Here is a 22,542-nt window from a genome sequence, read left to right as displayed (position 1 = left end):
CTCCTGGATTCTATTATTATTATTATTATTATTATACTTTAAATTCTGGGGTACATGTGCAGCACTTGCAGGATTGTTGCATAGGTACAGGCATGCCATGCTGGTTTGCTGCCTCCATCCCCCCATCACCTACATCAGGCATTTCTCCCAATGTTATCCCTCACTAACCTCCCCATACCCCACTATCCCTCCCCTAGCCCCCTAGCCCCCAACAGACCCCAGTGTGTGATGTTCCTTTCCATGTGTCCAGGTGTTCTCACTGTTCAACTCCCATTTATGAGTGAGAACATGCAGTGTTTGGTTTTCTGTTGCTGTGTCAGTTTGCTGAGAATGATGGTTTCCAGCTTCATCTATGTCCCTGGAAAGGATATGAACTTATCCTTTTTTATGGTTGCATAGTATTCCATGGTGTAAGTGTCACATTTTCTTTATCCAGTCTATCATTGATGGGCATTTTAATTGGTTCCAAGTCTTTGCTATTGTAAACAGTGCCACAACGAACATACGTGTGCATGTGTCTTTATAATAGAACGATTTATAATCCTTTGGGTATATATCCAGTAATGGGATTGCTGGGTCAAATGGTATTTCTATTTTTTACTTTGAAAAAATGTATCTATTATTCCTTTTTTGGCCCCAAGGTTCTTCTTGTTTCATATCTCCCCCCATCAAAACTATTTAATTTCCTAATTAAAAATATTTCTGGTTTACTTTTAGAACTATAATCCATCTGGAATTTACATTTTCATGGATGTGAGGAAGGGGTCTCATTTTTTCTTCCAGGTGGATAGCCAGTTGTATCTGCATCATTTATTAAATAAATCATTTATTTTCCACACAGTTTAAATGCCATTTTTCATATATAGTAACTCTGCATATATATTTAGATGTGTCTTTAAACTTCCTATTCTCTTCCACTCTTCTGTTTGTCACTTCTTGTATCAAGACTATACTGTTTTAATTACAGTAGATTTTGAGAAAGTTTTCATGCCTGGTAACATCAGTTCTCATTCATTCTTCTTTTATCATCGTTTCTTAGCAGTTCTTAGATGTTTATTCTTTGATATGAATATCAAATTTATTTATTATAGGTTTAAAAACACTGGCATAAAAACTGGCATAAAAGGCCCATTTGGATTCTGATTGGCATTATATTAAATTTGTTAATATGTAAAGGCTTGACATTGTTATTAAGTTTTCACATTTAAGAGCAAGGCCCACATGCACACGAATGTTCACTGAGGCACTGTTTACAATAGCAAAGACTTGGAACCAACCCAAATGCCTATCAATGATAGACTGGACAGGGAAAATATGGCACATATACACCATGGAATACTATGCAGCCATAAAAAAGAATGAGTTCGTGTCCTCTGTAGGGACATGGATGAACCTGGAAACCATCATTCTCAGCAAAGTGACACAAGAACAGAAAAACACCGCATGTTCTCACTCATAGGTGGGTGTTGAACAATGAGAACACATGGACACAGGGAGGGGAACATCACACACTGGGGTCTGTGGTGGGGAACTAGGGGAGGGACAGTGGGGGGTGAGGAGTTGTGGAGGGATAACATGGGGAGAAATGCCAGATATAGGTGATGGGGAGGAAGGCAGCAAACCACATTACCATGTATGTGGTATGCAACATTCTTGCATGTTCTTCACATGTACCCCAATACCTAAAACGCAATTAAAAAATATATATATATATATATAAAGAACAAGGTCCTTCTCTCCTTTTATCAAAGTCTTGTTCTCTATGCTTCAGGAAAATGGTAGCGTTTTCTTCAGATTCTATACATTTCTTTCTCTTTGTATATTACTTTTGATAATTTCTATTTTTTTCTGGGAAATTCTTCATTTCCTCTAGATTTTTAATTTGATGCTATATATTTGCACATAACATATTCTAATTATTATAATATCTTCCATAATTGTGGTTATCTCTCTTTTTCCTTCATAATATTTCATATATTTTTATTTTCTCACTTTAATCTTTTAATCAGGCTTATCAGGGAGCATTGATCTTTTTTATGTACATATAATCATTATACATATTTTTAAGGTATGTGTGATATTTTGGTACCTATATACAATGTGTAATGATCAAATCAGGGTGATTGCAATATCCATCACCTCAAACACTTTTCTTTGTGTTGGGAATATTCTAAATTTTTTAAAGCTATTTTGAGATATACAATAAATTATTGTTAACTCTAATTTTCCTACTATCCTATCAAAAACTAAATCTTATTCCTTCTGTGTTTTTGTACCTATTAACCAGTCGTTTTCCATTGCCCTGAACCTTTCTTTCTGAGCCACTGATAATCACCATTCTACTTTCTCTCTTTATGAAAGCCACTTTTCAGCTCCCATGAAGGAGGGAAAATATCTTATTTCACTTAACATAATATCCTCCAGTTCCATCCATGTTTGTGCACATGACAGGATTTCATTTTTTATGGTGGAATAATATAATATCATGTATATATGCCACATTTTCTTTATCCATTTATCCATTGATGGGCATTTAGGTTGATTTCATATTTTGGTTATTGTAAATAATGCTGTGATAAACATGAGAGTGCAGTTATTTCTTCAGTATATTGATATCCTTTCTTTTGGATATATAACCAGCAATGGCGTTGCTGGATTATTTAGTACTTTTATTTTTAATTTTTTTTAGGAACTTTTGTACTGTTTTCTATAATGGTTGTACTAATTTACATTTGGTCTTTTTGAATAATTTGGTTTTGGTTTGTTTATCCCTTCTGCAGTTTCTGTTTTTTAAATTAATTTTCACTTTTATTTACTTATTTTTTCTACTTTCTTTTATGTTTTAAAAAATAATTTAGATTCTTTCCCTGTTTCATTGGTTGAATACTTTGTTTATTTTGAGTTTTATAAAATTATAAAATCATTTTAGAGTATATTTTGAGTAAAGTCTCAACTGTGTCCCATAGTTTCTAATATAAAATTTCCTGATTTTTTAATGATCACCATTCTAACTAGCGTGAGGTGATATCTCAATGTGATTTTGATTTGCATTTCTTTAATGACCAGTGATGATGAGCACTTTTTCATATGTCTTCTTTTGAAAAGTGTCTGTTCATATCCTTTGCCCACTTTTGGATGGGTTTGTTTGCTTTTTTCTTGTAAATCTGTTTTAGTTCTTTGTGAATTCTGGATATCAGCCCTTTGTCAGATGGGTAGATTGCAAAAATTTTTTCTCATTCTATTGGTTGCCAGTTCACTCTAATGATTGTTTCTTTTGCTGTACAGAAGCTCTGGAGTTTAATTAGGTCCAATTTGTCTATTTTGGCTTTTGTTACCAATGCTTTTGGTGTTTTAGTCATGGAGCCCTTGCCTACGCCTATGTACTGAATGGTTTTGCTTAGGTTTTCTTCTAGGATTTTTATGGTGTTAGGTCTTATGTTTCTGGAGTTAATTGTAGTGTAAGGTGTCAGGAAGGGGTCCAGTTTCTGCTTTCTGCACACTGCTAGCCAGTTTTCCTAACACCATTTATTAAACAGGGAATCCTTTCCCCATTGCTTGTTTTTGTCTGGTTTGTCAAAGATCAGATGGTTGTAGATGTGTGACGTTGCCTCCAAGGCCTCTGTTCTGTTCCATTGGTCTATATCTCTGTTAATTATAAATTATTCTATTATAAAGACATATGCACAGGTATGTTCATAGTGGCACTGTTTACAATAGCAAAGACCTGGAACCAACCTAAATTCCCCTCGATTATGATAGACTGGACAAGGAAAATGTGGCACATATACACCATGGAATACTATGCAGCCGTAAAAAACGATGAATTCGTGTCCTTTGTAGGGATGTGGATGAATCTAGAAACCATTGCTCTCAGCAAACTGACACAAAAATGGAAAATCAAACACTACATGTTCTCACTCATAGGCAGGTATTGAACAACGAGAACACACGGACACAGGGAGGGGAGCATCACACACTGGGGTCTGTTGGTGGGGGCAAGGGTGGGACAGTGGGGGCGGTGGGGAGGTTGGGGAGGGATAACATAAGGAGAAATGCCAGATGTAAGTGACGGGGGGATGGAGGCAGCAAACCACATTGCCATGTGTTTACCTATGCAACCTGCATGATCTGTACATGTATCCCAGAATGATAAAGTACAAATAAAAAAATAAATGAAATAAAATTTCCTTTTTAGTTATTTTTAGACATTTTATAACTTCAGGAATGGTTTCCTTTTGATCCAGGGTTTATTCAGAAGACTATTACGTTGGGTGCAGTGGCTCATGCCTGTAATCCTAGCACTTTAGGAGGCTGAGGTGGGAGGATCACTTGGGCCCATGAGTTCAAGACCAGCCTGGTAAAACAGGGAGACCCCATGTCTACAAAAAATAAAAAATTTTAAAAATGATTAGCCAGGTGTGGTGGCACGAGCCTGTGGTCCCAGATACTCAGAAGGCTAAGGTCAGAGGATTTCTTAAGGCTGGGCTGTCAAGGCTGCAGTGAGTTATGATCATGCCACTGCACTCCAGCCTGGGTGACAGAGAAAAAAAAAAAAAAAAGACTATTACTTCCGATGTTTCACATGAGGATTCTAGTAATATTAAGTAATATTATGATGTTTATTTTTGGTTAAGTAAGCTGTCCTTTCTGTTGTGAAGCTTGTCAGATTTTTTTTATCCTGAAGTTTGGGAATTCCACTAGTCAATATCTAGGTGTGCATCTATGCATGCTCATCCTGCCTTGGGCTTAGCAAGACCTTTTATTCTTTCCATAGTTAAGTATATATATTTTTTCCCTTAGCCAAGTTTTTTGTTACTTCTTTATTACTATCTTCCATTTGATTTTTTTCCTTCTTTTGAAACTTTTATTATTTATATATACATCTTCTGTTTGAATTATATCTTTTTGCTCATTATGTCCTTTTCTTTATAATTTTGCTTTTGGTTACAAAATATTTCTTTCACTATGCCATGCTTTATTTAACCATTCTCCACTTAACAGGCTCTTAGCCCATGTTCGCAATTCTTTTTTTGGCTCTCTATTCTGTGATGTGCAATTTTGTAGCTAACTTTTTGTTCAAGTTTGTGACAGATTTCCTTAGTTAAATTCCTAGAAAGGAATTACTAGGTTAAAGGGAATGACTATTCTTTTCTTTTTTTTTTTTTGTTGGGGGTGGATTTCAAGATTTTTTTGATACATCTTACCAAATCTTGCTTACAGAAAAGTCTTACTTATTTATACACTCAAGAAGAGTATGTGTTTCTCATTTAAAAAATCATATATTTTTCTTTTTTAGGCTTTGAAATTTCTGAAAATCAGAAGAGGCAGGCTGCAATGACTGTGAGAAAAGTCCCTAAGCAAAAAGGTAAAGCTGTCTTTACCTCCTCAGCCCCACTGACTCTCTGTGAAAGACTGTGGAATCATAAGCTACATGCTTACATATTCGTAGGCTCATTTCTGTGCTGAGCTTTACTTGGGGTTGGTGGAGGAGTATTCAGGTCCCTAGGTGTCCTTGATGACAGATAACAAATGGTTTTAAATGCTTAAGGCTAAGGAGTGAATCATACAGGGTACTTGTGTCCAAAGTGTCCAAAGATAGCTCATTGAGTACAGCAAAAAATCAAACCTCTGTTTATTTTTATTTAAAAATAAGAGAAACTTTACTAATAATTTAGAGACAGATGGACAATAATGTGTGTGTGTATACACACACACACACTTAATTTAATAAGTATAAAGATATTCAGCTTTCCGTCACTGGTCTAAGGACACGTGCCAAATCAGGAGCCCCAAATCACAATAAAGAACCTCAAACTGAGCCAAGACAAAAGATTCAGATATTCCCTCTTTCTGGTAACCACAAGCCAAAGTACTTAAGAAAAAATACCTTGCAAATCAATTGAAATCTGAAGTAAAGCTTTAGTTTCTCTTTTCTGATGAACCAGAACAAAACTATGATGCTCAGCCAAACAAAGGGAAGGAACTACTTTCTGCTTATTAGAATACCTATTCATTATCAGTCAGTTTATATAAGTTCTTTCATTTCATCTTTATGGTAACCTGAGAATGCGGTCACTGGTAACTCCATTTGTTAGATGAAGTTGCTGAGGGTCTTTGAGTGAAATAACTCTGAACTTAATTCGGCTTTACTCAGAGTTCACTGCTTTCTCCTCTCCATCTCAGGGTCCTGATGATGCCCCATGCTTGGAAAGAAGAGTTTAGTTTTCTGTCTTGTCTCAATGACTGACAGCTGCTGCTATTGCTGATAGCCGTTTTCACTGTCCCCAGGGGTAGGCAATCTTAATGAGACCTTACTTTCCCCAAGCTTTTCCTTCCGTTTTCTCAGTGGGCTTTGTGGAGCTGAATGAGTCACTATCCAAAATGATCAGATTCAGGTCTCCTGAAATTTCCAGTAGCCATGTGAAGCTCCCTTTTTTTTTTTTTTCTTTGAGATGGAGTCTCACACTGTCACCAGGGCTGGAGTGCAATGGCATGATCTTGGCTCACTGCAACTTCTGCCTTCCAGGTTCAAGCGATTAGCTGGGATTACAGGTGCCCGCCACCACTATGGCTTATTTTTTTTTTGTACTTTTAGTAGAAACGGGGTTTTACTATGTTGGCCAGGCTGGTCTCGAACTCCTGACCTCGTGATCCTCCCACCTCGGCCTCCCAAAGTGCTGTGATTAGAGGTGTGAGCCCCTGCACCTGGCCTAAAGCTCTTTTTAATTGAGGCTGAATGCCTGTAAATATTTTATTTCCAGTTAAGCAGTGCACCTAGCTCCACTGACTAGACATGTCTCCCCTTCAACTGCTTATTCTAGCTCTTGGGATGCCCTTATTGTCTCTTTTCCTCATCATGGGAATATGATTCCCCTTATATAGGGAATTAAGGCCAGTCTTAATTAGCCACCAAAAAGTTGGGAGTTAATTTAAGGTTGCAAATTAACTCCCAAACTTTTGATTGCTATAATAACATGTGAGAGATAGTGTTAGAAAGCAGTCTGGAGTTAATGTCAGTAAGGATCTGACCTGTATTAACAGAACTCTGTAAGATTTTGCTCCAGTTCCTCAGACAGAGATGTGAGTAGAAAAGAGCCCCAGCCACCTTAAGAGTTTTCAGGCTGCAAAAGGGAAACTGTCCTAACAGCTTGTCATTGTCTCCTGGATGCTGTCAGCTCCTGAACTTCCTCACTCTAATTTCCTCTACTTCTCTCACTGTATTAGTCAGAGTTCTCTAGAGGGACAGAACTAAAAGGATATCTGTCTGTCTATCTATCTTTCTGAGTTCATAGAGGAGTATTAACTCATGATCGCAAGGTTCCACAATAGGCCATCTGCAAGCTGAGGAGCAAGGAAGTCTGTTCCAGTCCCAAAGCTGAACTTGGAGTCTGATGTTTGAGGGTAGGAAGCATCCAGTATGGGAGAAAGATATATCCTGGGAGGCTAAGCCAGTCTAGTATCTCCACATTCTTCTGTCTGCTTTATATTCTGGCCATGCTGGCAGCTGATTAAATAGTGCCCAACCAGATTGAGGGTGGGTCTGCCTCTCCCAGTCCACTGACTCAAGTGTTAATCTCCTTTGGCAACACCCTCACAGACACATGCAGCAAAAATACTGTGTATCCTTCAATCCATTCAAGTTGACACTATTAACCATCACATCCACCATACTGACCTTTGTGGTACTCCTTTATCCCAGCCCAGGTTCCTCAAGCATATCTGAGACTGACTTGTCTTTTCACTGAGAACACTTCAAACAAAGGAATATCCACAAAGCAACCAGGAGTTGGTTAACCAGAAGATAGCCCTGCTAACTCATGCCAAGCGTTTTGGTCACAGTCCTTCTCCACCCTACGTATCTCCAGGCTATTCCTTTTAGGCTCTCTCTTGTCTCCCAGTGTCTAAATACTAGTTTAGTTGAACAGTTTGCTTCTTTCCTTAACAGCAATTCTAAAGTCTTCAAAGAAATTTATTTAGTTTTCTTTTCTTTTTGAGATGGCATTTCATTCTTATCGCCCAGGCTGGAGTGCAATGATGTGATCTCAGCTCACTACAACCTCCACCTCCTAGGTTCAAGTGATTCTCCTGCCTCAGCCTCCCAAGTATCTGGGATTACAGGTGCCTACCACCACACCTAATTTTTGTATTTTTAGTAGAGACGGGGTTTCACCATGTTGGCTAGGCTAGTCTCGAACTCCTGACCTCAGGTGATCTACCCACCTCGTCCTCCCAAAGTTCTGGGATTACAGGCATGAGCCACTGAGCCTGGCCTCATTTAGTTTCAAACCTCCCAGGATTACTACAAATCTCCTCTCTTATTTTTATTTTTGGTCTTCAAGACTCTCCTAGTCCAGGGCTGTGGTAACTGATATATTTTGAGACTCAAACTAATACATGTGGAAGTGGTTCTCAAATGTAGGAATTTATTAGTTACAATATGTACCTGGGAAGAGCAAGAAGAGGTTCTTTCAGATAATCATGAAAGCTGGCTTCCTTGACCTTTTCAATGACCCATCGCAGGAAGTGAGGGGCATTGTTAAGAGCTCTCCAATGCAGATGTCATTAGATAGGTAACTACTCTAGTGTCCCCTCCCAACCCCATCTGTAACACTGGGACATTATCAACTCAGTCTACTGCTCTGGGGGAGGGGGAGCCTGGCTGAAATAACAGTGTAGAATACCAGATCTAACTCCAAGAAAGGCCTTTTCGCTTGACCTTTGTCTTTTACACTGCCTTGGTTTTAAGAATTGATATATAACTTTGTGAAAGTTATATGCTAATTCCTGGTCCATAAACCTAATTCATTTGGCCAGTATAGAGCTCCCCATGGCTATGAGCACAGACTTCATCTTCAGAGGCTTTGGGGCCAGCATAAAATCAAATGAGTCCCCTAGAATAGCTAAAATCATCTCAGAAAAGAAGAATAAAACGTGAGTAATCAATCTACCCAGTTTCAACACTCATTATATAATTACAGCAACCAAGACAATGTAATTTTGGCAGAAGGGTGGACATGTTAGATCAATGCCACAGAACTCAGAAATAGACCCACACAAATATGCCCAGTTGATTTTTTTATTTTTTATTAATATGTAATAATTGTGCATATTTATTGAGTACGTGTGATATTTTGATACATGCATACAATGTTTAACGATTAAATCAGGGTAATTAGGATAGGATATCTGTCACCTCAAACATGTATCATTTCTTTGTGTTGGGAACATTTCAAATCTTCTGTTTTATTTATTTTGAAATATGCAATAAATTATTGTTAACTACTGTCACCCTACTGTGCTACTGAGCACTAGAACTTATTCCATCTATCAAACTGTGTTTTTGTATCCATTAATCAACCTCTCTTCATTTCCCTAACACCATCTTTCCCAGCCTCTAATAACCATCATTATACTCCCTACCTCCATGGAATCCACTTTTTTAGCTCCTACATATGAGTGAGATCATTCGGTATTTGTCTTTCTGTGCCTGGCTTATTTCAATTAACATTATGAGCTCCAGTTCCATCCATGTTGCAGAAAATGACAGGAATTCATTCTTTCTGTGGCTGAATGATACTCCACCATGTATATAGACCATATCCTCTTCAACCATTCATCCATTGACAGATACTTTGGTTGATTCCATATCTTTTCCATATCTTGGTTATTGTGAATAGTGCTGTGATAAATATAGGAGTGCAAATATCACTTCAACGTACTCATTTCCTTTATTTTAGATAAGTACCCAGGAAAGATGGTGGTTATAAAAGTGTAACAACAGTGATCCTTGTGATGATGGAAATGCTGTATATCTTGACTGTATCCTGTTATAATGTCAATATCCTGGTTGTGATATTGTACTATAGTTTTGCAAAATGTTACCATTGGGAAAACTGTGTAAAGAGTACACAGGATCTGTATTATTTCTTAAAACTGCATGTGAATCTGTAATGATTTCAAATAAAAGCTTTTTTAAAAAAAATCCAATTAGTACTCACAAAACTCCCTAACATCTCTGTATTGTCTGTTGGCATTCAGTACCCTCAAACTTCTGACACTTACCACCTTGTAAAACTAGCTCTTAGAAAGAATCTGATCTTTCTCACTGAAGTGCCAATGGCTGATGATGGCTTAAATGATACTACTTCCAGGGTAATGGGATTTAGTCATCAAGCAAAAGAAAACAAAGTAACTGTAATGCTGGAATTCCAGACCCTGAGTAGTAGGTGAGGAAGGTATTTGGGAGCAGCAGAGAGAAGCCTTCCTGGCATGTCTGAATCATATGCTGTATGTCTCGTTGTATTCTGCTCTGAATATAGATCAGGATTAAACTATCACTTTAGGCCTCCAGGTTCCTGGAGTCCTCCATTAATGCGGGTTTTGCTTTGATGGTTGCAAACCTACCTACAAATGTTGAGTAGGTTTTAATGTTAGTGTCATTTAAGCTATTCTGTTTGAAAGACATACATATATTCCGTCTTCCTTGCTCCCCATGAATTATACCTTCTGTTATTAAGTTTACTTTCTCTTTCACCTACTGATGTCAATTGCCTATTAAATGCAGGTTCATCACTCTCAACCCAGGACAGAACACTAACCTTATGCTTTTAGAACACTACCTTACGGTTTTAGAAAATTTCTCCCAGAAACCGTCCTGAAGTCAATAGTTCTTAACCAGGCTCTTTTAAAACTTCCAGGGGGAACTTAGAGAAAGAGAAAACCAAGACCGTTGGAGTTAAATGGAGTTTGTTGGGTTATTTGCAGGACCAAGCCCTGCATAAGAGATTCTAGTCTCTTGGAAAGAGCTCTGAACTGAGAAGTCAAAGAATGTAGGTTCTGACCCTTGCTTTGTCACTAACTTACCATGTGACCTTGAGTATCACATTTCTTTTTAGACGTCAGTGTTCTCATCTGTAAAATAGATGATAGAAACACCCCAAATTTCTTTGATACCTGACTAGATGTGGAAGTGTGTGGGGTTGCAGTAATAGCTATGGTATTCCAATATCTGCTTGAAAAAGGAATTATCTCCTTAGATGATTTGTAATTCCAGTTCACACACTCTAAACCAGTCTGCCTTGAGTTGTCTGCCCAGAGTGGTCACTGGGTAATTTGAGAAGCACTTTGTTACATAACTTAACACCCTTTCCCTTTGATCTCCCATCTACTCTAGGTGTCAACTCTGCCCGCTCAGTTCCTCCTTCCTACCCACCACCACAGGACCCGTTAAACCACGGCCAGTACCTGGTCCCCGATGGCATCGCTCAGTCGCAGGTCTTTGAGTTCACCGAACCCAAGCGCAGCCAGTCACCATTCTGGCAAAACTTCAGCAGGTTAACCCCATTCAAAAAATGATACCTACAGGGAGGCAGATAATTTTAAAATAAAATAAATAAAATTATATTTATAGATGGACCTTTTTTCGGAGAAGCACTGTTGAAATTTATACACACACACAGAGAGACCCTTGATTGAGTACATACACACACACACAGACACACACAGACACGCACAAAGAGAGAGAGAGAGAGAAGGAACAAAAGCATTTTCTGTTGTTTTGGGGAAGTAAAATCTGTGGTTGGTAGGAAGACATATCAATGACTTCCAAACATGTGATCCCGTCTTAAAAGTTTTTTGTTTTTACCCTGTCCCTCTTCCCTTTGCTTTCAACAATTGACATTTCTAGTCATTCCTTTTCTTGTTAAAATAATCTCTTTGCTCCCCTGTGATTCCTTGACTTGTCATTATTACCATAGATGTGTTTGTATTGTTTTTTTCTCATTTCTGATGATACTAATGTTGATGAATTTTTAATTCTATTTGATGTGGTAGAGTTGGGGGGGTTGGGTTTTTTTCCCCTCTTTTACTTTTCATTGAGGAAGGGGATGATCTCCTTTCTCCTCTCCCTCAGCCAATTATTTGCAAAAGTTCCTTCAGCCCTGCAGTTCCCCCCAAATGACCTTTTTCCAGTATCCTCTGTCCTCAGTCATGCCAGTGTGGACATGTTCTGTTGTGCCCTGTGCTATAACTGCTCAGTATTCCTATTGCTTTTACTGTGTTTTAGGTACTATGGAGGGATCAAACACCCAAATAGAAGCAAGGGAGTATCAGACTATAATGATGCTGGAGTGGACTTCTGTTTAGGGAACATTTTGCATTTGGGCTGTTTCTTATGTCACTGGGGGTTCTCATGTTGCAGCACTGTTGGGTCATTGCAATTTTGCATCTAGGAGTTAGTTTGAGCCAGTTATTCTCTTTTTTCAAGCCACTTTTGTTATAGGTCTTCTCCTAGGCCTGTCTCTCCCTTAGCCGAAAAGATCTGAACTGGAAGCAAAGAAGTTGAGACTCTGCCTCCCGGGGGAGGGATTTACCTGCCTCCCAGTACCAAATCGGTTTAGGGCAGGGATCCCTAAAGCAATCAGTTCAGTGTCCTAGTTGTTTCTGCTCCCATTTACAGATGTTTAGATAGCATTGATAGGAGTATGGAGGAGTTTAAGACAGAGCTCACTTCACCAGGATCATCAGCTACCCTCAAATTATTGACTTAGATAGGGTCCAAGACCGATAGTAACCTTTTACAGGAAAGAACAGGGATGGGCATGGAAAGAGATAGCCTTGATCCACAGTATTGTACCTGCATTTTCTACCACCCCAAAATTGTGTGACTTCTCCCATTGTTAACAGATTGCATGGACAATCTTACCCGGCTTCTTTCCCTCTCTCTTTCTTCTTTCTCCTGCCATCCTAGCACATCAGGATTTTTGGTATTGATATAGTTAAAGCTGTTCTGGCACTCAGAGAAGGCCCTGTTTCCAACATCCTCTCATCCTCTCATCCCAGGACATTTGGGCAAGTGAGTAAGGGCCCAGGGACAATTTTCCCTCTGAATAAGCAGTCTGAGGAAGGGACTCAAAAGTGAACCCTCAGGCTCACTTTTGGCCAGTTTTTTGCTCGGGAAATCTAACTTTTTTCACAGAGAGGCAGGCTTCCTATGGGTGTAGCAGTACCTGTTTTTCCTCCACACATGGCCCTTTTCATGGATAGACCTTGAACATCAAAAAGAATGGGGCATAAAGGAATAAAGATAAACTCTTCTGTGGAGAGCAAGCCACTGTAGTGTGGAATCTGGAGATTGGGAGTCTGTCCTAAACCCCATCAGAGAAGACGTCATCATGAAAGGACCTCAGCTTACCAACCAGCAGCCATAACTGTGTGGAGGCTTCAGCAATAGCTAGTATGTTTACTGCTCTATGCCTCCTGATCCAGACCAGGCATTGCCCAGCCTGGGAATCCTGTCTTTGTGAGAATCCAATTATAAGCTATTTAAGCTTCTACTCTATCACAACCAAGTCAGACTTGTATAATAAGTCAAAGATGAGCCTGATCTGGGGAGAGGGCCAGAGCTCGGGACTGGCCATCACTGTTCAGCACATGACCTAACTACATAAGCCTCCATAGCAAGGGACCTGGTGGCCAGCACACAAGCTAAAATGTCCTCTCTGGAAAACAGAGTGTTTTGGTAGCTGTGCAGGCCTCTCTTTAGTGTACCTCTTTTTTCTACTTTGCACTCCTCCTCACTGGGCTTGGCCTTGACATGCTTCTCCAGGGGTTGGCAGCACACCAGAAGGGGATGCTTGGTCAAGTCTCTGGGCCTACATTTTTTGACTAAGCCCTCTCATTTCCTCCCTCCTTGGGGCTTGTACCCAGGGCTCTAAGATCAGGGATATTACCTCTCAACCCTCATTTCTCCTCTACTGAACCCACTGGCCTCACGAGATGCCAGTAATTTGTGAACAACAAGAAATCATCTCCCCATTGGTTAGAGTATTCCCTCAGTCTATAGCATCAAAGCAGACCAGTGACCAACAGCCCCAAGGGGAGCTCAATTAAATACCTGGGTTCAGTGTCCAAACCTGTTGTGTCCCAACAGCAATGGCAACCCCAAGAATTCTGTAATCCTCCCGTTTCCGCATGGCCCTGAGCTCCCCTCTCCTCAACTCAATGAGGCTAGGATTTGCTCTCCAAAAAGCCTTGCTAATGTGTTCTATGGGACCTGCTGTGGGGAGTCCTAGGACAGACATCTAATTATTCTTTTTTTCTCCCACTCTCTCTATGTGTATATTTCTAATGGATCTATAAGAACAGCAACAAGAGAGTTCTAACAATTCTAGTGTGAAGCCAAATAGTGATCTTTTAGTGCTTTGGGGATGGGGTGGGCTGGGGTGGATGGATGGGCAACAGTGACTTTGATTACCCTTGCTGCTCTGCATTTGCCAGTTTATTCTTTTGTTTCTCTTATCTGACTGTTTGACTCTGTCAAACAAGTGTCAAAGTTGTGTGTTAAAAAAATGTTTAACAAAAAAAATGTTGTAATGACACAAAGCCTTATGAAAATATTTATGGAGTTCAATAAAAGAAGTAAAAAGTCACCTCTGGGCATAACTCATTCCATTGTGTTTGTGTGTGTGTGTGTGTGTGTCTGTGTGTGTGTGTGTGTGTTGCCAATTGTGAAATAAAGGGAATTTGCCTTGTGTGGGGCAGCTTACCTCAACCCTGTCTTGACCTGCCAACCCTGCTGTTGGATTCCTAGGCATCCTATGGTCTGCCTATGGCTTTCCGTTAGTTTTCTGGAAGAGTGAACCACAAGGACTATATTTGATCCTGTAACCGGGGCAGTCAAATGTCATTATGAATGGGACTATCCTTCATGTTACCCAGACTTAAAGGTCCATTTCTGACCTTGCTCCTTTTCCCTGTAGCAGCAAATGCAATACTGGCCCTGAGCCCTCATGGAAGCTTTAAGGCTGCCTTTTGAACCCATCAAGAGACCATATCACTTAGGAATTTGCAACTCCCACTTCCTTCCTAAAGCCTTTGATCCTGTCTTTTCAGAGGTAGCTGTATTCCTTATCTGTTCCGCAGAGTGGGTGGAGTGACCTTACTGTTTCTTCTATCATGGTGTCATCTGCATGTAGATGTTCCTTGCTGTCAGTAGGCCTCTATGTGGTATCTTATGCTCCCTGTGGGAAACCCAATAATAGAGGTTCCTTTCTGACATTGCCTTACCTGCCTTTCTCCAGAGCAACTAAACAGTGACCCCAATAATATGCATGTTTACTAAAAGGGTCCAGATAATTATTACAATCTGTATAGTTGGAAGGGGGAGCAGATGTTCAGCCTCTGGATTAGAATGTGAGCCCTGTCTGTTTTGGCCTTCAGGATGCCCCCCACCACTTCCAGGATTTGATTTGAAGAAAGGATAATTAAACCCTCCTCTCTTTCACTAACTTTTCCCCTTTCTCCATTTCTTGGCTCTCCTTATTTAACGTCTTCCTCTGCTATCACCATCTTTTCCCTTTTCCCTAGGGTCTGTCATCTCTCCACACCAAAATCAGCAAGACTTAGCTCTCAGCAGTCCCTCCTATATCTTGCCAATTCTTAGCCTTCCTAATTTCCAGAAATAAATCTCAATTACCTCCTGCAGAGGAAGAGGGCAACATCTGGTCTCAGTCTTCCCTGACTACTTTCCAAGAGCATTAGAAGTGGGGAGACAAATGGTGGGGTTGTTACAGTCTGAGATACACTAGGTTCTCTCTTAAGGTAGCTAAAATAAAAACACCTCTTATCGCCATGAGAATCATTTCTGAACACCCCCTGTGATGGTTAATACTGAGTGTCACCTTGATTAGATTGAAGGATACAAAGTATTGATCCTGGGTGTGTCTGTGAGGGTAGTGAAAAAAGAAATTGACATTTGAGTCAGTGGGCTGGGAAAGGCAGACCCACACTTAATCTGGGTGAGCACAATCTAATCAGCTGCCAGCACAGCTACAATATAAGCAGGCAGAAAAATCTAAAAAGAGAAACCAGCCTACATCTTTCTCCCATGCTGGATGCCTCCTGCCCTAGAATATCAGACTCCAGGTTCTTCAGTTTTGGGACTTGGACTGGCTCTCCTTGCTCCTCAGCTTGCAGACGGCTATTGTGTGACCTTGTGATCGTGTAAGTTAATATTTAATAAACTCCCCTTTACATACATATATATATCCTATTAAACTCCCCTTTACATACATACGTGTGTGTGTGTGTGTGTGTGTGTGTGTGTGTGTGTGTGTGTATCCTATTAGTTCTGTCCCTCTAGAGAACCATGACTAATACAGATTTTGGTACCAGGAGTAGTTCTAGAGGAACACAATATTAAGGATAGAGTTCTTTCATTGGTTTGGGGTTTCTGGAGTTGACTGTTTAATACAAATAGACCCCAAAATACTAAGGACTGTACTTTTAATAGTATGGAGAACACTGATAGTCCTTGGCGTGAACTGTTTAGAGTTAACGCAAAATAAATGCATTTGATACTCCTGATTTACCACTTGTGAGAGGCAAGGAGTTTAGTGACTCTATACAGAATACCTTTGACCATTTGTGGAGAACCAAGGAACATAATCAAGCTGGTTAATTGCTTCTAAGTACAGTGGACAAAGTGAGGAAAGAAAGTGATGAACTCAACGGATTCTGTCTCCCAGCTTCAGAAGCAGATACAGAGCCTCAAATCTGCTAAGATTGCCCTGAGAATCTTATCTCCTGTAGAGAAAGAGTTGAAATTGGGGAAAAACAGACATAGGCTTCTATCATGCAAGTGACTGACCTGCAATGAAAGGTGCATGCACAGCCTCACCAGATGTCTACTGTTAAAGTGAGGACATTGATTGGAAAAGAATGGGACCCTGCAACTTGGAATGGTGACATGTGGGATGACCCTGATGAACCTGGGGACACTGAGTTTGTAATCTCTGATGAACCTTTTTTTCCCAGAAGGAACAGTTTCCCTATTCCCAGTAGTGGCAACATCCCCTCCTTGGCCCATGCTGCCAATCAGCCTTTCCACCTTTGTCTGAGGAGATAAACGCTGCACTGCCTGAGGCAGTTGACAAGCCAGATAGTGTTGATTCTCCTCAGGAGCAACCTACAACACCCCTGTTCACTTCTAGACCTGTAACTAGACTAAAGTCCCAGAGGGACCCTAGAGGTGAGGTTGAGAGTGTGACCCATGAGGAGGTGGGATACACTTGAAAGGAATTGCTTGAGTTCTCCAATTTATATAAACAAAAATTTGGAGAACAGACATGGAAATGGATATTAAGGGTATGAGATAATGGTGGAAAGAACATAGCATTGGATGAGGCTGAATTTATGGATTTTGGCCCATTAAGTTGGGACTCTGCTTTTAATGTTGCAGCTCGGGAAGTTAAAAAAAAAGGTTCTAATAATTTATTTGCTTGGTTAGCTGAAATGTGGATTAATAGGTGGCCCACGTGAGCGAGCTGCTAATGCCTGCTCTCCCTTGGTTTAATGTAGAGGAAGGGATCCAAAGGCTTAGGGAGATTGGAATGATGGGCTGGATTAGTCACTTTAGACCTACTCATCCCAACTGGGAGGGTTCAGAAGATGTACCCTTGACCAGTGCCTTGCAAAATAGATTTGTGAGGGCAGCACTTGAATCTTTAAGAGCCCTGTAATTGCTCTTTTCTGTATGCCAGATTTAACAGTGGGAACCATGGTCACTCAACTACAAAATTTAAATACAGTGGGAATAATTGGATCCTGAAGTGTCAGGGGCCAAGTGTTGGCACTCAATCATCAATGGCAAGGTGGGCATAGCTACCATAATGGACAGCAGAGACAAAGCAGCAGTCAGAATAGTCTGACTCATGTAGAGGCTCTGGCATTGGCTAATTAACCACGGTATTCCTAGAATTGACATTGGTGGGAAGCCTGCTGCTTTTTCCTTAATTTATATAAGGAGAAAACTTCAATGTAGAATGGACAAAAGACTAATTTAAATTATAAAAACAGAATCACAGAAACCTCAGTCAATTTCCATACTTGGCCTAGCTTACAGACCCAAAACATCTTGAATGAAGGCAAGGCTGTATCCCCTTGAGGAAGGACCCCACTATATTACTGACAATTTAGGCAGTGAATCTTTCTGCCATCCTTCTCCAAGGAGACTTCTGGCCTTTTACTAGGGTAACTGTTCATTGGGGCAAGAGAAATGATCAGACATCTCGACGACTACGGGACACTGGTTCTGAGCTGACATTGATTCCAGGGGACCTGAAATATCATGATGGTTCTCCAGTTAAAGTAGGGGCTTATGGAGGTTAGGTAATTAATGGAGTTTTAGTTCAGGTTCGATTTACAGTGAGAGGATTTACAGAGGTTCAGGTTTAGTTCAGGTTCGATTTACAGTGAGTCCCCGGACTCATCCTGTGGTCATTTCCCCAGTGCCAGAATGCATAATTGGCTTAGACATACTTAGCAGCTGGCAGAACCCCCACATTGGCTCCCTGACTGGTACGGTGAGAGCTATTATGGTGAGAAAGGCCAAATGGAAGCCATTAGAGCTGCCTCTACCTATAAAAATACTAAATTAAAAAAAAATACATCCCTGGAGTAATTGTGAAGATTAATGCCACCATCAAGGACTTGAAATACGCAGGGGAGCTAATTTCCACCACATCCCTGTTCCACTCTCCCATTTGCCCTGTGCAGAAGACAGATGGGTTTTGAAGAATGACAGTGAATTATCGTAAGCTTAACCAAGTGGCAACTCCAGTTGCAGCTGCTGTACCAGATGTGGTTTTATTACTGAGCAAATTAACACATCTCCTGGTACATGGTATGCAGCCATTGACTTGGCCTTTTTCTCTATTGCTGTGCATAAGGTCCACCAGAAGGAATTTGCATTCATCTGGCAAGGCCAGAAATATATATTTACTGTCCTATCTCAGGGGTATATCAACTCTCTGGCTTTGTGTCATAATCTTATTCAGAGAGATTTTGATAGCTTTTTGCTTCTGCAAGATATCACACTAGTCTGTTACACTGACGACATGATGATTGGATCCAGTGAGCAAGAAGTAGCAAACACACTGAGCTTATTGGTGCTACTTTTTAGTGCCAGAGGAAGGAAAATAAATACAACTAAAACAAGGACCTTTTACCTCATACAATTTCTAGGGGTCCAGGGCATGTGGCCTGTCAAGATATTCCTTCAAAGGTGAAGGATAAGTTGCTGCATTTGGCACCTCCTACAACCAAGAAAGAGGCACAATGCCTAGTGAGCCTATTTGGATTTTGAAGACAACACATCCCTCATTTGGGTGTGTTACTCCAACCTATTTATCCAGTGACCTGAAAGGCTGCTAGTTTTGAGTGGGGTACAGAACAAGAGAAGGCTCTGCAGCATGTCCAGGCTGCTGTGCTAGCTGCTCTGCCACTTGGGCCAAATGACCCAGCAGATCTAATGGTGCTTGAGGTATCAGTGGCAGCTGGGGATGCTGTTTGGAGCCTTTCACAGGCCCCCATAGGTGAATCACAGTGGAGGCCTCTAGGATTTTGGAGCAAGGCCCTGCCATCTTGTGCAGATAACTACTCTCCTTTTTAGAGACAGCTCTTGCCCTGTTACTGGGCCTTGGTTGAAACTGAACGTTTGACTATGGGTCATCAAGTTACCATGTGACCTGAACTGCCTATCATGAACTGGGGGCTTTCTGACTTATCTAGCCATACGGTGGGTCCTGCACAACAACATTCCATCTTCAAATGTAAGTGGCATATATATGTGATGGGCTTGAGCAGGTCCTGAAGTCACAAATAAGTAAACATGAGGAAGTAGCTCAAATTCCCATGGTCTCCACTCCTGCCACCCTGCCTTCTCTCCCCTAGCCTCTACTAGGGGCCCTCTCTCCTGAGGGCCTCATGGCAAGTTCCCTATGATCAGTTGACAAAGGAAGAGAACACTAGGGCCTGGTTCACTAATGATTCTACATGATATGTAGGCACCCCCCAAAAGTGGACAACTGCACCAATACAGCCCCATTCTAGGATATCCCTGAAGGACAGCAGTGAAAGGAAATGTTCCCAATGAGCATAACTTCGATCAGTGCACCTGGTTGTGCACTCTGCATGGAAGGAGAAATGACCAGATGTGTGATTATATACTGATTCATGGGCTGAAGCCAATGGTTTGGCTGGATGGTCAGGGACTTGGAAGGTGCATGGTGGGAAAATTGGTGACAAACAATTTTGGGGATGAGGTATGTGGATGGAACTCTCTGAGTGGTCAAAACTGTGAAGATATGTGTATCGCATGTGAGTGCTCACCAATGGGTAATATCAGTAGAGGAGGATTTTAATAATCAAGTGGATAGGATGACCTGTTTTGTGGATACCACTCAGCCTCTTTCCCCAGCCACCCCTGTCATCAACCAATGGGCCCATGAACAAAGTGGCCATGGTGGCAGGTATGGAGGTCACACATGGACTCAGCAACATGGACTTACACTCACCAAGGCTGGCCTGGCTATGATCATTGCTGAGTGCCCAATTTTCCAGCAGCAGAGACCAACACTGAGCCCTCGATATGGCACCATTCCTCAAGGTGATCAGCCAGCTACCTGGTGGCAGGTTGATTATATTGGACCTCTTTCATCATGGAAAGAGCAGAGGTTTGTCCTCACTGGAATAGAATCTTACTCTGGATATAGGTTTGCATATCCTGCATCCAATGCTTCTGCCAAGACTACCATCCATGGACTCATGGAATGCCTTTTCCACAGTCATGGTATTCCACACAGCATTGCCTCTAACCAAGGTACTCACTTTACAGCTAAAGAAGTATGGCAGTGGTCTCATGCTCATGGAATTCACTGGTCTTACCTTGTTCCCCATCATCCTGAAGCAGCTGGATTGACAGAACTGTAGAATGTCCATTTGAAGTCACAATTACAACACCAACTAGGTGACAATACTTTGCAGGACTGGGCAAGGTTCTCCACAAGGCTGTGTATTCTATGAATCAGCGGCCAATATATGGTACTGTTTCTCCCATAGCCAGGATTCAGGGGTCCAGGAATCAAGGGGTGGAAATGGAAATGGGACCACTCACCATCACCCCTAGTGATCCACTAGCAAAAGTTTTGCTTCCTTTTCCAACGACATTACATTCTGTTGCCTAGAGGTCTTAGTTCCAGAGTGAGGAACACTGCCACCAGGAGACACAACAACAATTTCATTAAACTGGAAGTTAAAATTGCCACCTGGACACTTTGGGCTCTTCCCACCTTTAAGTCAACAGGCTAAAAAGGGAGTTACAGTTTTGGCTGGCGTGATTAACCAGGACTATCAAGATGAAATCAGTCTACTAGTCCACAACAGAGGTAAGAGTATGCGTAAAATACAGGAGATCCATTAAAGTGATTAAGGGCAATGGGAAACTACAACAGCCCAATCCAGGCAGGACTACAAATGGTCCAAACCCCTCAGGAATAAAGATTTGGGTCACTCCACCATGAAAAAAATATGCAACTTGCTAATGTACTTCCTGAATCATAGGGAATGCAGAATGGGTAATAGAAGAAGATAATTATCAATACCAGCTATGATCATGTGACCAGCTGCAGAAAGGAGGACTGTAATTGTCATGAGTATCTCCTCCTTCTTTTGTTAAAAACATGTTTGTGCATGTATACACTTGTACTAAGAAAGTATCTTCATTTTATTTCCTTTCCCCTTATGTGACATAAGATTGACTTCACATCATCATTTAAGTATTGTTAACCTTATGTAATCATATTTGGGTAGGGATTGGGTGCATTTCCAGTTGTGCGAAGGATAGTTTTATTATGTTAGGCGTAATTATGACCTTATTTTTGTCTTTATTTGAAGATTATGTATAATCTCAGGAGATGTGTATGAGTTCAATTTGACAAGGGGTGGACTTGTGATGGTTAATACTGAGTGTCAACTTGATCGGATTGAAGGATACAAAGTATTGATCCTGGGTGTGTCTGTGAGTGTTGCCAAAAGAGATTACCATTTGAATCTGTGGCCTGGGAAAAGCAGACTCACCCTTAATCTAGCGGGGCACAATCTAGTCAGCTGCCAGCATGGCTAGAATATAAGCAGGTAGAAAAATGTGAAAAGAGAGATTGGCCTAGTCTCCCAGCCTACGTCTTTCTTCTGTACTGGATGCTACCTGCCCTGGAATATTGAACTCCAAGTTCTTCAGTTTTGGAACTCGGACTGGCTCTCCTTGCTCCCCAGCTTCCTATCGTGGGACCTTGTGATTGTATAAGTTAATACTTAATAAACTTTCATATATGTGTGTGTGTGTGTGTGTATCATATTAGTTTTGTCCCCCTAGAGAACCCTAATACACCACCATATAGTCTTTATAATAAATTCATATTCATCATTATCATAAAGGATAGCCATTACCATAAAGAGTAGCTCAATGATTTACAACCTTACTTGCTAAGAGCATTTACCCCCTTCCTGCCCTTGGTTTGATTACAAAGCACCATATAGAGAAGAGAGTGCCACTTGCCTTGCAACTCACTAAGTTTCTGATGTGCTTCCTCTACTTACTAAGTTTATACCCTGAAAAGGGGCAGGAGGGGCACTGTATTTAAAGTATCATTTTCCAGAGGTCTTGGAACGGTAAGGCTGGTCAGTGGAGGGCCAGGGGTTCTTAGC

General features: G+C 40.8%; 1 protein-coding gene and 1 pseudogene across 10 annotated transcripts in view; both read left to right on the top strand.

The window, feature by feature from the left end:
• The window catches only part of ARHGEF9 (Cdc42 guanine nucleotide exchange factor 9), a 174,482-nt gene extending 160,053 nt beyond the window's left edge, over positions 1-14,429 (top strand). For 8 of the 10 annotated variants that reach the window (XM_064367720.1, XM_064367718.1, XM_012460885.2 and 5 more), the window contains 2 exons: positions 5,297-5,365; positions 11,174-14,429. In XM_064367720.1, coding sequence (XP_064223790.1) covers positions 5,297-5,365; positions 11,174-11,355 — 251 coding nt within the window. In that variant the 3' untranslated portion in view covers positions 11,356-14,429. The other 2 variants (XM_064367722.1, XM_064367719.1) reach the window with 2 other exon arrangements.
• Positions 14,430-16,739: 2,310 nt separating this feature from the next.
• LOC135271048 (uncharacterized) lies at positions 16,740-21,023 on the top strand (annotated as a pseudogene).
• Positions 21,024-22,542: the final 1,519 nt, after the last annotated feature.

Source organism: Aotus nancymaae, unplaced genomic scaffold (genome assembly GCF_030222135.1).
Source record: "Aotus nancymaae isolate 86718 unplaced genomic scaffold, 86718_ANA_hifiasm-v0.15.2.pri h1tg000073l, whole genome shotgun sequence".
Classification (NCBI taxonomy): domain Eukaryota; kingdom Metazoa; phylum Chordata; class Mammalia; order Primates; family Aotidae; genus Aotus; species Aotus nancymaae.
Note: the sequence above shows the minus strand (reverse complement) of the source record. Positions and strands in the feature narration are given on the sequence as shown.